This window comes from Centruroides vittatus, unplaced genomic scaffold (assembly GCF_030686945.1).
Source record: "Centruroides vittatus isolate TY-2023 unplaced genomic scaffold, ASM3068694v2 contig_409, whole genome shotgun sequence".
In the NCBI taxonomy this organism is placed as follows: Eukaryota; Metazoa; Arthropoda; class Arachnida; order Scorpiones; family Buthidae; genus Centruroides; species Centruroides vittatus.
Window position 1 is genome coordinate 403,511 of NW_027122221.1, and position 17,899 is coordinate 421,409.

The 17,899-nt window shown below is 28.5% G+C and overlaps 1 protein-coding gene across 2 annotated transcripts in view; it reads right to left on the reverse strand.

Moving 5' to 3' along the window:
- Spt6 (transcription elongation factor Spt6) overlaps window positions 1–17,899 on the reverse strand; it is a 79,774-nt gene that overhangs the window by 19,999 nt on the left and 41,876 nt on the right. For both annotated transcript variants that reach the window (XM_067271933.1, XM_067271932.1), the window contains exons 18-27: window positions 17,122–17,220; window positions 14,810–14,953; window positions 14,589–14,719; window positions 9,601–9,718; window positions 6,908–6,984; window positions 6,703–6,838; window positions 6,478–6,615; window positions 2,086–2,253; window positions 446–573; window positions 196–361 (exon numbers count right to left, since the gene is read on the reverse strand). In XM_067271933.1, the coding sequence (XP_067128034.1) occupies window positions 196–361; window positions 446–573; window positions 2,086–2,253; window positions 6,478–6,615; window positions 6,703–6,838; window positions 6,908–6,984; window positions 9,601–9,718; window positions 14,589–14,719; window positions 14,810–14,953; window positions 17,122–17,220 (1,305 nt within the window). The remainder of the gene's footprint in view (window positions 1–195; window positions 362–445; window positions 574–2,085; window positions 2,254–6,477; window positions 6,616–6,702; window positions 6,839–6,907; window positions 6,985–9,600; window positions 9,719–14,588; window positions 14,720–14,809; window positions 14,954–17,121; window positions 17,221–17,899) is intronic.

Sequence of the window (17,899 nt, forward strand, 5' to 3'; positions counted from 1 at the left end):
AAAACAATGTATTTTATATTGTAATAGATAAAATAATAAATGTGCCATAGTTATAATTAACTTTTAATCATTTAGCAAAATGATTTAAGTGTAACTTATTACTTTATTAACTGAGATAGAAAAATAAACAAAATGAATAAATTTTTTCATTCAAAATGACTTAAACTTGAAATTAACATATAAAATTTAACAAACCTTTAGTTTCTCTGGATTTTCTAAAATTTCTTCTAGTGCTCCAGCAGGATTAACATCCTCTGAAGTATCATCATATTCTAAAGCATCAACTGCCATTTTGCGTGCCCATTCGTATGCTTCCGGATGAACCCGTGACCCATCTAACACTTCAACATATGTTTCAGTACTAAAAAAAAAAAATCAATCATAGTTTCAAACATATCATTTAGTAAACTCAAAATTTTAATGCTTAAAACACTATTATATTTACCTATCGCCAAGAGAGCTGGTATCTATTTTAATAAAACCAGCACAATTGATAAACACTTTGGGACCCATTCGACAAACGGTTACAAGTTGCGTTCTACTCTCTAATCTTTGATGTGTCTGTTTTAAATTCTAAAATAACCAAAAAAAAACCAATTCTTTATAATTATCATAAATTATTTTTTAATTTAAAATGTTGCAACAAAATGAATATAATTCTTAAAATTTGGAATCTTCATTACAAATAATTTTTATAAATCTAATCAATCAAAAATTTAGATATGATGTACAATAATTACATATTGAGAAATTTATGTTTTATAAAGCAGCATATAGTTTAAATATAGGAAACTAGAATTTTTATAACCTTATCATATTATAATTACATTATTAATTACTACAAAAAATTTATTTATATTTTAATTATAAACATTTAAAATTATTATCTGTACATTAAAACATTGGAAACTGCCCAAGTTTTACATTTGCCCATTACAGTATCTCAATGTCTGCACCCCACATTCCACACCTGATTGATACTCAAATTTTTCCTATGCTCACTACAGCATTTCCATCATAATTATAATTCCTTCCACAGCAGCATAACTCAACTCCTGCAGATTATTTGTATTGCACAATGATGAGCAATTACAACTTTGCAAACTGTAGAACACAAAATGCCTTCTCTGTTACAGTCACTATTTTTGTTTATGGCATTTCCTAGAGCTAGTAGATGACAAGATGTTTGAATGAAGATGGCAGAGGACTCAAACAGCTATTCTATCTATTGGCATAAGTTGAACTTCTTGGGTAATAGTTAACATAATTACAGTAATTTAAAAAGGCAGAAAAAAATTGATAAAAATTATATAAATATGAAAAAAAAGAAAGACATAAGTATCATCTGGAATATGTGATATTTCAGAGAAAGAAAAAACTAAAATGAAGCTAATTCTTAATTTAAAATTGTAAGCTTAAGGAAACTATAATTTTAATAAAATAACAAAAATGGTTCATTTACTACAGAAAAGCATTTGAAATTTATAATAATAATAGTGGTTATCATGATTAAATTCAAGGATAGAAAATAATTTTAATTTACAAGGATCGCTTTTAATTGTTGATTACAGGATAATTTCTCTTCGTTAAAATTAATTCGATTAAAAATGGTCGAGGCCCATATTATTCTTGGTTCTCAATTGTAAAGAAAATCCTTCTCAAATAAATAATTTGGTAATGCACCACAATGTAGTTCATTAAAAATATTTTACAATAAGTAGCATAATGTGTAGTAACTGTTTTATATCTTAAATACATAAATATTTTTTTTAGTTTGGCTAACTAATGATACTTAAAAATCACTATTATCCCCTACACATCGCTGCAACAAAGATAACATAGAGTAGACTACTACTAGCACAGTTGTACAGGAAGATGTTGAGTTAAACAATGATTTATATGTTTGAATCCCAATAATTACTCTGTAAACTAGACATGAAAAAAATTAACTATAACTTTACATTAAAAAAATACTTCCATTTAGATTGTGTTACAATTCACATACATTATTAATAATCCACTATATTAATTTGAAATAAATAACATTTGAGAAAAAATGAGAAGGTAAACTCAATTAAAACATACCTTTAATAATGCACCACCTTTTCTTGGACCCAATCCACAAACAAACTGAACTAAATGTGAAGTATGGGGATGAGCAATGGCTTGATTTATGTCTACTCCGACCTCATTTGTACGATTAACAAATTCAAGATACAGAGCATTAAGTAGATCTTCTCTAGGTATGTGTTCCTGAAATAATTTGAATTGTAAGTACAACAAATAATTAATTATTTATATATTAAGTATTCATTATTTTTAATAGCGATTATAAAAAATTTATAATAATTTGATAAATTTTTTAACAAACATCAAAATAAATTCAAAATTACAGCATTAAACATTTCACAAACTGTACACCTGTTAAAAAATTAAATTTATTTACGGTAAAAACTGCTTAGGCGACCACCTGCATTTGATAGACACCTGTCAAAATGGGCAAAAATTTCTGGCATGGAATAGTTTATACATAGAGTCTTCAAATAAGTTACCCATATTAAATGACTACCTGTGTAACGCAACCGTGGGCATCAATGTTTAGTCCAAAACAACATACAACAACTGTAATAAGTGACCACTTCCACAAATATACCTGTTCAAACCCATCTCAACAATGTTTCCTCCTCCTAATAGAATGAATTAGTCTAAACTCTTGTTCGAACCCACCTCGGGCACTTCTCCCACCCTTGAAATTAGGTACAGATGTTAACGAATTAGTCTAGCAACAAAGGAAATTCATTTCAGTTTGTACAAAATTGTCCGAAAAACGAAAGAAATGCAAAGTGCTGTCATTAGAAAATCGTGTTAAAGTTATCAGAGAAAGTGAAAATGATTTATCACAACAGCAATTAGAGGCAAAGTTTAACTGTGGGAAAATGAAATTTATTTTACCGTAGACCTACAGTATTTTCCTTAGCGGTATAAAATATTGTACACGATACAATTAATCGGCTGATCTCATCATTTGATAAAATTTATTTTATTTTTTTATTTTTTCTTGATGCTCATATACAGTATATGTGCGATAAATAGTTTCTGTATCAACCTACCTTATTTCCACAATATTTTTCAAAAAATAATATCCAAGTAATTTTTGCACACAAAATATTCAAAAAACAATAAATGCATTAACGCAAAAATCAGTTTTACAGGCAGCCTTCCTTTTTTGATTCCGCCATTGTCATTGGACAATTGCAGAATGTAATGTAATGAAATCATATTGAGAAAAAAAATTAAAATCATTTTATTATTTAATTAATCATTTTTCTTATTGTACTTAAGAAAATATTAAATATTAAAAACACACAGTATTTTTAAAGTTAAAATAAAATTAACCTAACAAAAACCAAAACCAAAGTGATGGAAAGATACAAATATTGATGACTTAATACATGTAACTGAGGAGCAAACGAAAAGAACCAAGTTGAATTAATTAAGTCGAAAAAAAAAGTGTGCATTATAATCGAGAAAATGCAAGTATTATATTCATCTTTAAAATACTGGTATTAAATCTGCCTTATAAAATCACGACGACCCCTGTAAATCGAGTTATCCGATAAGAATAAAATACGATACCAACATAGCTCTATCATTGAAAAATTTCGCTCATTTTTGCTCACCTTGAGTTTTGCTTAGTAGAAATGACTAAGTGCACAAAATACATACGGAAATATGGTATTACAGCACCATCTGTATTGGACGACGACCCGTTTAAAAGACCACTTTTTGAAGGAACCGTAGGTGGTTGCCATAGACAGGTTTTATTGTATTTATTTATTTATTTACAAAGAAAATGTTCTGTTTAAAATTTTAAAAATAATAATTATTATTAACAAAAAATTTTTTGTTAGTGATATTTTTAAATTTTAAAACTAGATAATAAAAATCTAAATAAAATGAGAAATGTAGACATTTTTAAAGTATGAGATGTGTATTTAGGAATAATACACAAAGAAAATGTGAGATTCTGAATATTTTGAGATAAAATATTCTTAAAGTTCAGAGAAAATATTTTAAAATTAAATGTAATATTTTGATATTTTTATCAAAGCTATAAATCAAAGAGAACAAGGAACAAATGTTTCCTGTGTTGACAGTCAGTTCCTGAGAGAGATCTTTATATCCCATGACTAAAGAGCTGACTAAACCAAAAAGACTCATCATGACACCCAGTCAGATGATCTTAATTCTTAATCTCTATTGAAGGAAAACATAGTATAAATACACGATACGCGCCAAACTCCGCACACATCAGCACCTCATCCAGTATCCTCTTCTATTTTGAACTGAGTACCATAGTTCCTCATACAAGTAACTTCTGCCTAAAGGACAGAAGGTTTTCAAGCCAATAATATGCAGGTATTATAATCAGTATTTTTTGTGTAAACTCTCTCTCTTGATCTCACAGTTAGAGATTTAACTTTACGGTTGAATCATAGTTAGATTCTATTCAGTTAGTCCATTTGTGTTCTTGTTGTTTATTAATTAAAGTATTTGTTAGTTGTTAATTGGACTTGACTCTAGTTCTCAACGGACACCTATGCACTCCCCACTCACTAAATTTTAAGCCCTCCTTTTTAATAATATTTTAAATGCGTGATAGAGTGCAAATTTCATCCCTATCTGGTGTCAGGTTCTGACTGAGATGAAGATCTTACAATTTTCTTGTCTCCAACATTAAATTAAGCCATCCTTCGACTTTGAGAGCGGATTAACGACCCGTGCTAAGTAAGCAGTCAGAATAGATCAACCCCTGGCCCCCCCGGCTGCTACAAGAATATTGAAATCTCAACAACCAAACTCAAATCTAAGTACTAAAATACTTTCACAACTTATTAAATATAAGTACTGAATAATTAAAATACCACCACTGCTGTGGCTAAACATAAAAGCAGAAATGAAATGTAAATCATGAAGACTGACAAAACTATTAAAATCTGCAACATCTTCACAGCAACAGCTTTCAACAAGTATATATAAAACGTGAATAGCTAATTGGAGATGAGATAAACATACACTTATTTTTAAGAAAATGAACATTTTGTAAAAAACTGGAAGCAACGAGAAATTTTCCATAAGATATAAGATATAAATTAGATAACAAATTCAATTATACAGTATTATATTACTAAAAATTAATACTATTTATTAAACAAATTTTATAATAAATAACTTATTAAATACAAATTTATACTATGTATTGAGTAGATAAATATGAAATAAATAAAGATACATATAATTCAAAATTTTGTAGTTGCTTCCATTTTGAAGCATCCTATACATTTGAAATTATCCATAAGGTAGCTTTTAGACAAAACTTCCCAAGAAAAATTCCAATATCTCAAAAATCAAACATTTTACTATATAAAGTCATTACAGCCAAGAACAATAAACCCACCATTCCTAAACCACACAGACAGTTTATAAGATATAATGCTGTCTATCACTGATTTATATTATAATAATGAAATGTATTGTTAAACTATGATATCATTAGTTTTTATTATTTAAATGTGAATGTCAAAATTTCTCACAAATCTGAAACTAGAAGTATCTATAAATCTCAAATCAGAAGTAAAATCTCATAGCATATGACTGCACACAGTTTATTATTTTCCATCAAGGAAGTTGTGAAGCACATGGTAAAGTAGTAGGCCTATAAATATAATAAGATAATGACTAACAGAAATCAATTTTTAAGACAACTGATTAAGAATTAGACAACGTTTTTTTTAAATATTCATGTAAACAATATGTCATCTGCCAGTATATCAATAAATTAAAAATTGAATTATCATCTTCAATTGTAAACATCCAAAAATAGTAGTATTAATTTGTATATATGCTTTTTAAATGTTTCAATCAATCTTTGTTGTTTCATACAAAAAAAAAACACAAAATGGTTTTTAAGTATTTTCTTTTTCACAAATATGGTACAATTACATTTCTTTTAAAATATTTCTTTTAATCATTATCCAAAACATAAATTACATTATAAATAAATTTTTTAGTCATTTTATAGTTTGATACATTTACGTTCAAAGAGTAAGTAATGAATTCCCTTAATTCAAAACGGATTATTATATTAACACAGTGGCCAAATTATGGCTCATCTGGACCCTTACTATGGCTTCTGTATACTATATATACAAATATGTAACAAATATATATAATCATTCTAATAGAAAATGTGCCTCACATATTTCTAATAGATGATATGTGGCTTCTATTGTGAAGTTTTATTACATTATATGAGTTACTTATATTTAATCTACTCCATGATTTTAACTGAAACATTTTAACATTAAATTTGATTTAATTTCTGTTATGTTAAAAACAAATTCCTTGTTATAAAAAAAATTAATTATATATCATATAATTATTAATTTTAAAACTAACTACGTTAGATTAACAAACCTGTAATTGATGATATTTGAGGCAGATAATTTCTTCGTCAGGAGAGCAGAGTTGAGAGAATTCTATAAGTGGATCTTGTAAACGACGAGCAAGAGAAATAGCTTGACGAAGTAGAGGAGGATAATCTCTGAAGTCCATCTATTAATATTTATAAAAATACAGATTTAAAAACAAACACAAATTTCTACTAATATACAAAATTTTACAGATTATCAGATACTCTACTTCTCCTTTCTTTGAATTCATGTATACAGTGGCCAGTTCATTATCTACAAGCTCTACACTAATAGCAGGCATTTGCTCAGACTCCATTAGTTCATTTAAAATTGCTTTGATGTCATCAACAATCATCAATGCTTCCCTAATGTAAACAAGCTTATTAAATTACATAAATCTCAAATTTTACAATCATAAAAAAAGTATGTTTTACCTTGACTCGCCTCCCACAGCTACTACATGAGGTTTTTTAAGTATTATAAATTTTCTTAAGTCTTGAATAACTGACTCCTAAATGCCATAAAAAGAAAATGAAAATTTAATAATGTATATGAGAAGATTTGATTTTAAAATTCTATTTCTTTAAAATGTATAATGTTTATATTTTTTTTAATTATTTATTGAATTAATATAAAAATAAAAAGCTGATAAAGCTAGTGATGGGATGTTACCAAAATTTCTCCTGATTCTGATTCTTTTGAATACCTTCTAAAGTTTACTTTAGTTTCGAAAATTAATGATTTACATTACAAACATGATACATTCATTAAGAAACATCAAGCTTAAGAATGGAAAATAATTGGAAAATCCACAATCAATCTTTCAAAAGAAACCTGAATATTCTCCATTTATGTGTGGATGTGAATGCTTTTATTGTGTTATTGTGTACAAATAAATTTGTAATCTTATTTCATATTAAGTTAATATTATTGCAACACTATCCCCAAAGAAATTACAGCTAAATCCTTTTACACAGTAATACCTCGATTTTCATTGACTTTAGTTATCATCGGTTTCGGTTTTTGTCAATTGCCTCAGATTTCGTTGGCATTCTCAAGTGATCTCGCTGCTAATTTTGCAAAAACAAAGGGTGACCCATGCGTTTTCCAGCACAATGTGGCGTTATTTCTCGTTGTGTGAACATTACCCTGCGACAGCCCACCATTGGCCAATGGTTCCATTCCCCGAACACTGAGTGTCTGATCATGAATTCGCACTCTGCCTGGCCACGTGAAGTTTTCCGGGGTTTTTCCACGTCTGTAACGCCTGAATAGGGGCCAGTTACCCTTAAACGGATTTTCCAGAAGGCATTATTCCCCTCGATATGACCATCATAAATGCATACAACTACTGTTACATGACAATTACATCACACTTTACCACAGGGCGATATAAGCTAGATGCTCATGTCCAACTAGACAAGACATTACCCCACCTGTCTAGACAAACAATTCCATTGCTTTCATCTTAATGTTAATTATCTTATCTTTAATCTTAATGCTTTTATTTTTATGCTAATTAGTCTTTTATGTTAATTTCTTATTGCTTTTAGTATTTAACACTATATTAATTCTCTATAAAATGTGTTTTTGGTATGTATTTTGGAATGTCTAGAACAAATTAATTGAATTTACATTGATTCATATGGAAATGACTGCCTCTATTTTCGTTTCAGATTTTGCTGACTGTTTTCGGATGGATTATCGACAAAAACCGAGGTATCACTGTACTCAAAAAATAAAAAAATAAAAATATCCCATCATGTCACCTAGGGTCGATGATCTTTGGAAACTGCTTCGTTGGCCGACATGATGATTGAGAGAGAAGGTAAACGAGAAGATGAACTTCTTTTTTAATGCTTCTTGCAATTGACATTTGACATGCATTGTAAATGATTTAATTCTATCATATTTAACACTAAATGAGGTTCAGCAAATGACATAATAAGCTCAACAAATATCGTCACAAATTAACAAAGTTTTGAATTCATTCACTTGAGTCAGGTTTCCTAAATGTACAATTGCATGAACTTTTTTGAGGAAAAGAAGAATCAAGTGTATGTTTACAATGACTCATCTTGAAAAATCAATTTTTAAAACTCAAAATGGCAGTAAACTCAGTGCAAACAAGTATTTTTACTTAGAATTGTGCAAATCACATTTGAAAATTTAACATATTACAGCATTATCTGTGAATCTCAACAAAAACTTTCATAGTTATAACAGAAAAGTCATTTTATCATTACAAATCACTTCTATATAGACAAACTAATTTAGCTTGATCATCATCTTAAATAGTTTTTTTCAGCAACACTTTAATTTAAACAAAAACAAACTGTCTTCTTAAACAGTTTGAATCTTCTTGTTAAACCTGATGCAGACCTATGAAAAGTGGGTTAAAAACATTTGTTTAAAGAAATTATAGTGTTGCTGAGAAAAGTATTTAAGGTGTTGTTCAAGCATTTTATTATTATAAGTAAACATACAAAATATTAAAGATAATTTTATATAATACTTTTTCAATTAAAATATAATTTTGTTTATATTTTAAACTGTTTTGCCGACAAATATTTTTGTCACCCACCAGCCTTGATTTCAAAATGCCAGCCAAGCCAATCTGATACTGGTTGGAATGCAATGCTAATATCACCCTATCTCCCCTAAAATGGGGACAGTTAGTACCAACCAAGCTCAACCTCTCATCATTCTGACTACATGGCAAAAATACTCCATGACAGATACCATCTCGTGTACAGGGCGTCACATTCTCTCTGCTTTGTCAACATGAAAGTTTCCAATAAACTAATACTTTATTATTAATATTGTAATTTTAAAAATGTTTAATTTTGAACTAAAACAAATAATTAATTTTCTTATTAAATGGAGAAGAATCATTTTAAGAATCTGAAATTGTGACCAGATTTGCTTGATTCTGGTTACTGGAAAATGCCTGATTTTTCTGATTCTGATTAATTAATCATCCAATCACTAGATAAGGCTAAATTTAGTATCTTTCAAATAATTAATTTAGCTTTTAGCTTTTTATAAAAGAATATGGCTAGTATATATAGTGTTCAAAACAACTGAAAATGAAATATTCAAAGTAATTAATTTAAATAAAACTAACCTTTTCTGCTCTCTCCTTTTCTCTCCATGCATTTTTTCTTTTCAAGAGATGAGGTAACCTCAAATAGTCTGTAACTTCTCCTGATCCATCTATCATTGCCCCAAAAGCTGGAATTTCCCTTGAAAAATTAACAAATCAAAAATTGTCTTCTCTGCACATGCCAAATTTTATTAACTTACGTAAACTGTTTAGTTTACAAAATATTGTTTTTACAGAACAATGTCCTTGACCAGCTTCCCACAGGGAGCCCTTCAAACTTTGCAATAGTGTGTGCTAGTGTGAAACGAGTTCAGATGAAACTAAATGACTGGAAAACTGTAGTGTTTCTCAGAAAAACCAGAAAATAATTTTTCAGGCAAGAAATTAAATCCACAAAAGCAATTAAATTTATAATGACTTGCAGACCATCACATGATTATGTCATGTGCAAATGATAAACATCCATGACAGTGATTATCTTTATGGCAATCGTGACAGACTTTCATGACATCAATTTTGATGATGTCACAATGGAAAATTGCCACCTTATGCATGCAATCATGTGACAAAGAAAAATTGTATGTAACTGCATGCATAAAGTGATAATTTTCTGCAACAGTTTTTAATGCCCCGTTATAAATGGAATAAATTTAAATTACCATCAATGCATGTGATTAACAGAATCACAGATCCAAAAAGTATTGAAATGGTAACTTGAACTTTTTAATTAAAATGTTTAAAATAAAATAGAGTCAAACTTCAATGAACTACTGCCAACTACATACCATCCCCATTGACAGCCAAAAATGTAAGTGAACAGATTGTCCCAAAGATAAAAGGATAGGAAACCCAACTGATACACTGTCTGCCAACCATATTGAGTGAACAAAGTCCTTTCAACACTATTTTTGTCTTCAAATACATGCCAAACATATATTACAGAGAAGACAACTCCTCTTTGCCAATTTGTGTTGTTATTTTGTTAATTACAGTAATTTGCAAATCAATTATTCCAGATGATGATCTACAAAGAAGCCTAAAACATTAGAATTTAATGTACCATATATGCTGTATTATCAATTGAAATATTTAAATTTTAAAACATTTTGCAACTTTAAAATTTGATATTTGCTTTCAAAATACCAGTAATGTACATTAATTATTTTAAAACTCCTCAATTACCCTTTACATCCTTGATTTAGAGACAGATGTTAATGAACTAGTATAAAAATTAAAACCAAACTTCAAAGATATCATTTTTGAATTTTCACTTTAACCATGTAACAAAAAACTTAATTCCTGATTAAATTTTTTTTCAATTTATTAATAATTTTATAAAATTTGTAAAATTTATTAAAGGACAATTTTACAAGTTCCTCACCAATGGGCCAACCATGTGAAGTTTTCCAGATTTTCTTCACATGCCTGACACTTAAATAGGGGCTTTTTTCATAGAAAGTCCACCTGGTGGCACTTCTCTTTAGCAATTATCCAGGTACCGGGGACCTATTCTGAGCTCTTCCGATAACTGAACAAGAGCGATACACGGGACATTCAATAAGTTCCCTTAGCGAAAGACAGTTAACGAACCTTAGACAAATCGCTATTCTGTGCTCCACGTTAAGTGGGTTTCGCTACGGGTAGTCGGTCGAGATGTATCTGGGTTCCATGCTATCGATAGCTATTACGCTTTAACCAATCACAGTTTAGTTAACATTGTATTTTGTCACGTGCCTGCAACCCGCCATTTTCTAAGCGAAGCACGTGCTTTTAGCATTGTCGTGTACCAGCACTAGTGATATAGTTTTGTTTTGTTTTAAAATGTCTGGGTCTATTACTGGGTCTATTTTGTCAGCCCATCCTTTAAGCAAATACTTGTTTTTAAAAATTATAATTTATGTGATAGATAATCATTTATGTATAGGGTATAGTTTACTGTTACGTTACGTATACAGAATGTATTTTTTTTACTAAAACTAATGAATTAAAGCCGACATTAAACTTAGATAAAATCTACAAAATAAAGATTTCTATTATTACATAATGCTAACATTTTACAATTGTACAAAGTATGTCTAAGTTTCTTTGTATATTTCTATATAACTTCATGTAATTAATGTATTTTTTAATTCATTCATTAAGAATAAAATGACAAACTTAATTTTGCCACAAGTTCCACTTCTATAAACCTTATAACCAAATTAGAATTAGTATTATGATTAAATGTCAAATGCAATACATCTTATTAAATGTAAATATTATTTGCATAGACATGGAGTGACTGGAAAGCAAACATTAAAAGTAAAGCCTCACAAATAAAAAAAATCAACGTTTCAAACAGGAGGTGGGCCTTCAGTTAATCAAAAGTTAACTGAAGTTGAAGAAAGAGTATTAAATTTAATCGGTGTTACTGCTGTCCCCTCTCTCCAATTGCTCGTGAAGTAAAATCATTCTTACACGAAAAGACGCCATGTTGTTTTCACTTCCGTTATGTTCCTAACGACAGCTCGAGAGTGACCGATAACAAAACCTTAGTTTTGAGATTGAGCATCAAACACAAGACCGTGTTATTTATTAAACACTTGGCACTTTTCCACCTTTATTAGTTGAGACGAGACTTTATTTCACTCGTTATAGTAAGTAAGTCAAGTAATATGTCTAACCATATAAAAGAACTAAAAAATAAATTTGTATTAAATGGATACCCAAACCATATAATTACAAAATGGGAAAAAGAAATAAATGATAAAACAAACAGCAACGACAAAGAAAGAACAGAAAAACAAGGCTCAGGAGTAAGATATATCAGTTTTCCATATGTAAAAGGATTATATGAAGAAATTAATAAAGAATTAAGGAAGGTAGACATAAAACTCGCACCTAAATATGAAAAACTTAAATCCCGGTTAAAAAATAAAAACAGTATACAGCAAGCTAGAACAGAAGTTAAAGAAACAAAGAATGTAGTTTACGAAATTCCATGTACTTGTAAGAATAATAGTATTTATATTGGAGAAACGAAATGTAAGTTAAATATTAGATTAAAGGAACACGTTGCTGACTTAAAATATAATCGGGTAAATTCTGTATTTCATGATCATTGCCTACTTAATAATTGTGATATAGATCAAGATGGTGCAAAAATTTTATATAAAGAAAAGTACGCTTATAATAGAAAATTTAAAGAGAGTGTGGCTATCATAAAGTCCAGTAATTCTATAAATAAAAATTTAAGCATAAATATAAACAAGAACTGGTTGAGAATACTATAGTCATATATATAAAAATAAAAAACAGATTTAGCCTAACTTGGCTACTTTTGGCTATAAAGTTAATTATGTAAATTCAGATCGTCATGACCAACAGAATATGCAAATAGTCAACACACAACTGCGTAATAATGAGCTAGTGCCAGATGAAAAGTGAAACTTTATAGCTAACGTAATAAGTGTTTGGATTTGGTGTTATGTCAAGACAGAACAACAATGAAGTTTGTCAGCAAGAAAAGAAAAAAGTACGTCAAACAGATTATAGATTTATTGCATTCAATTCAAAAAGTAAGATATCGAGTATGCTTAATATACCGATATTTATAAAGTAAGCCTGTATGTTTATATATTTTAAAGAGAGTTTTACATTTTAATTAGCTGTACGTAGAACACGTATATTTGTCGGTGTAACTTTCTGGTCCAAATTGTGCTGTACACGTGCACCCTTGAGTTCAAGGAATTAACGGTACGTTTTAAATTAATTTCTGTGTTATCTATCGGTGTGTGTCATATTATTTGAAATGTTGTATATTATTTTATTAGTTGGCTGAAGAGGGGCGAAATGCCCGAAACGAGTGAAATAAAGTCTCGTCTCAACTAATAAAGGTGGAAAAGTGCCAAGTGTTTAATAAATAACACGGTCTTGTGTTTGATGCTCAACATATAAGAAAACACGGTTTCAAGAATATTTAAAAGCTTAGTTATCGTACGTGGCTATCGGCACCGAAAACGAAACGTACGGCTCGGAATAGCATTTTCACAGTTGATTAAACGCAAATCACGTGGTTCCGATAGAAACTGGTTTTTATCGTATTCGTTAGCTTAACGATACTACTCAGAATAGGTCCCCTGGATTGTCTTCTTCCATTAATCCAATTCGTGGCACCCCTGAAGTGTCATTGCAGCACCTTAGTGTGCTATGGCATTTCACATGAAAACAACTAGATTCACTATTGTTAATATTACATAAATAATGGCAAACATTTACTCGCTGACAGCATAAAAAAGGACTGCTTTTGCAACATTGCGGGTCCATTTATTTGATAAAAACATTATCAAACTGACGGTGGCAGCTTATCAAGGTTTGACTATATTTTAAATTCAAAATTGAATATTCTATGTTTAAGACTGTAAATACTATAAATTTTGTATAGATTAAATTAACAAAAACAATCAAAATTAATTGACCTTTCTACAACAATACTAACAAGTGAAAATTATGAAAACTATTAACAGACATTCATTAAAAATGAAGTGTTTTTTATTACTGTAAAAGAGCAAAACTTTTCAAAAATGCTTAATTACATCTTTTAATTTAGGACACATTTTTATAATTACAAAATAAAACATTCCTTCCTTCAAGACCAAACAGCATTTTTCAGACTAAGAATTTTTGAAAAGTATTTTCTCATTATTACAATTTTCACCAATTGACCTAGAATTCAGTTTTAACAAGTTAATTATTTTAAATATTTTCAAAACTTCCATTTTTCTTGTACATTTTTAAAATACTAAATTTTATTTTTGTAATATTGATTTTTGTTCATATTTTCGGTTTTTCAACATCAATTCATTTATTTAAATATATATTTTTGACTTTAAATAACAGAGTTATTTGCTAGATGACAGAAATAATAATTACTTCTGTCATCTAACTAACAATTATAATTTTTAACTTTTCCTTGCAATTCAATCTATTCACTATAAAAAGAAAATTTTAATAATTTCAAAAACACTTACCAATCTGGAAGATAAGCAATGCCTAATACACGAATTCCTTCTCTTGTATCATAATCTTCATCTTCTTCCACACCTTGTTCTACTTGATATGGAGCCATTTTAAGCCAATTATACAGTTTTCGACAACAGAACTGAAATAAGTAAATTTGTTATTTTATACCAAAAAAAAATCTCAATTTTTATACTTTTATTTTTAAATATGTCAAAAATTTATTCTTTACCTTAATAATACCTTCTTTTGCTTCTAATAATAAACGAGCTCTCATTTCTTTTTCAAAAAGAGGATATAAAAATTTAGTAAGAGCTATTTCTAATGCTTGGTATCTTTGACCATTCCATTCCTGGACATTTTTACTGAATTCATCCTACAAAAATTACCTTTAATTCAGAATATTTCATAAATATTAAAATTGCATTATATATTAATATTATATTTGAATATACATATTTCCAACAATTAAATCTGAGACTCTAACAACAGAATTTTTAAAGTTTCAGATTTAATTCTTGGAAATCTTTTTCCAATTAAACAAATAATAAAATAAAAAATCCTTATTGCAGTGTACTTCAATATAAGAGCAAACAAACTAAAAGTATTTTGCTTCACCTTCCATAAGATCTGATCTTCTGGGAACTGTGGTTGCATTCTTTAAAATTTGGAGCACCCAAAAACACTTGATTGCTCTCATGTAGTCACAACCGATTTCATATTGCTAGGTAACACTGTATCTCTTATCTTAAAATGATTCATTTTAACCCTTTTGCAATCATTTGTCAATATATCATCAAGTAGTTAATTAATGAAACAAATCACTTGACGATTTATCATCAATCTGAGAATTTACGATTCTTATAAAACATTCCATTCATAGATGGCACTACACTACTGTAGGTTATTCTGTGCACTTGTTTCACATATTTAATACCAAACAGCATTTTATTTTTATTTTATTTTAAGTATTTATAATTTTTTTGAAGCAAAAAATTTCTTTGCGAAAAAAAACTGTTTGAGTTTGTTTTAATCAAAATGTACAGAACAAAATGGCTGTTTGTGCAGGGTCACTCGTGAAAATGAACTATATAATCAAAAAATTTTATCTATGATGGAGTTGTGTAAATTATAAATAATATTCAAACTGTCATTTTTAACATATTTTTTAGGGGAAATTTTTTATGCTAGTGAAAAGAAACTTTACTACTGTAAACAACAAAAAGTAACGTATATATGTGAATTTTTTTGTATGTGTATGATAATTGCTAGATTTTTGACAAATTTTTAAATAATATAAGTTGTATGACCTTGAGTGAGTAAAGTTTGCAGTGACAATTTTCAAACAATGAACAGTGAAACGTCATGAGTTTAAAAGGGTTAAAAGATATGATTGTTATATTAATGGATTATTTTAAAGACCAACTTTATAACAGATTGTTTTGTAGCATTTACTTGTATCATTTAATTTGTACCTTTGTTTCAATAGATTAAATATTCATACTCACAAGAACCCAGAGAATGACAGAGCACCAATAAATTCTAATATAGATTACATATTAATTCTTAAAAGAAGACACTTAAAATATTGTTGTTATTTCAACGTACATAGGTAAAAATTGTTTAACTGTTATCATCACCATTATGTATAAAGATTACAAAAGAACACTTAAAATTATTCATTAATGTACTAAATTTATTATTATATCATACTGTTATTTTGAAATTACAGTATGACCCCACCATATGATGACAGGTTTCATATGCAATTTCAGATTTACACTACTAGCAATTCAAACAAAAATAAATAAATAAACTTTCTAACTGCATACTAAATCCATGTTATTTATCAAGATGCATGAAGTCTTATAGCATCTAACTCATTCCCATTCTGGAAAAGCATTATTGCTTTATTTTTCACTAAACACTGGGGCTCGCAACAGTCTTTGTCCAGAGTTCTTGCTTGTAACACATCATGTCCATGTAATATCAGTGCTTCTCTTTGTTTTCTTTATGCTGATTACCTTATAAGCATAGCTCCAAAATTCAAAGAAAGTGATGCTAAGCCAAATAAAAGCAAGGGCTTATTTTAGAGATAAAAATTAAAATTTTAATTTAGTGAGAAAAGAAAGAATTCTGCTTCTGAAAATTTGTTAAAGTTTTTGTGATTTATGGTATTATACCATTTATTTTTAGTATAGTGTTTATACACCTTATTCATATTTTAAAAAATGTGAGATAGGTATGTATATAGGAAATACTTAATGAGGTTCACTATTTTATGCAAATTTTCATTTATGCAAGTGGGTCTTAAAATGTACTGTTTGCATACAGCAGTGGTCCTATTGTAATTATAAATTAAATTTAAGATAATTAGCATTAATGTGCAATAATTATAATAATGTATATTATATATCCACAAATCTGAGAGATTATATAAATTGAGAAAACATTAAGATTCTGCTCTTTCTGTACATTTAGACATCAAAAGAAAATATTTTGAATAAAAACAAATGATAGAAATTCAAATAATAATTAGCATACTCTGTAATAAAGCTGTTTAATTTCATCCAAATATACATGAGGACCACCATCATCTCGATGCATTGAAATCTGTATGGTAAGCAAGCCTTCGTCTTCTGCCTGATATAAAAACAAAAACTTACTATTTATATTCTTGATGATAATATAATTAAATTATATAATTCTTTTATATTATGAAAGTATATATAATTTCATAATTTAATAAATAATGACACATCATAAAATTTTTAAAAGTGTAGAATCTACATTAAGTTATAACTTTATATTTTGAAATTTTCAGTAGATTTTAAAATAAAAAAATTAGAATTTTGGTTGTTCACCATCAACATTGGATCTGAGCAGTAATCAGCTAGGAGAACATTTAAACTGACAATTTATTTCATTCAAAAACAAAATAAATAAAATTTTCTGCTGAATCTGGTAATTTTAGTAATAAAAAATGTTGATGAAGGTGTATGTTGAAAATACTTTATTCTCACAAGATGAACTGAGTGACAAACTGTACTTTGTCTTTGTATTCTGATGACAAGCTTCCTAAGTACCAGAAGAGAAAACATAGCTTACATAAAGTTCAGATTGAAACCATTGTAGACTGACCTTCCTTACATTCTTTCTAGCATGTGTGTCAAAACAAAACAAAAAAACACTAACAATGCTTGGAAGAGATTTTTCCCATTTATATTTAAAAATCTAATCATAATAATGAAACAAGTGGACTGCCATTAGACAATGAATTTTTCATCAGTCATTCCAAAAAGCAATTAATTGAAAACAAAAG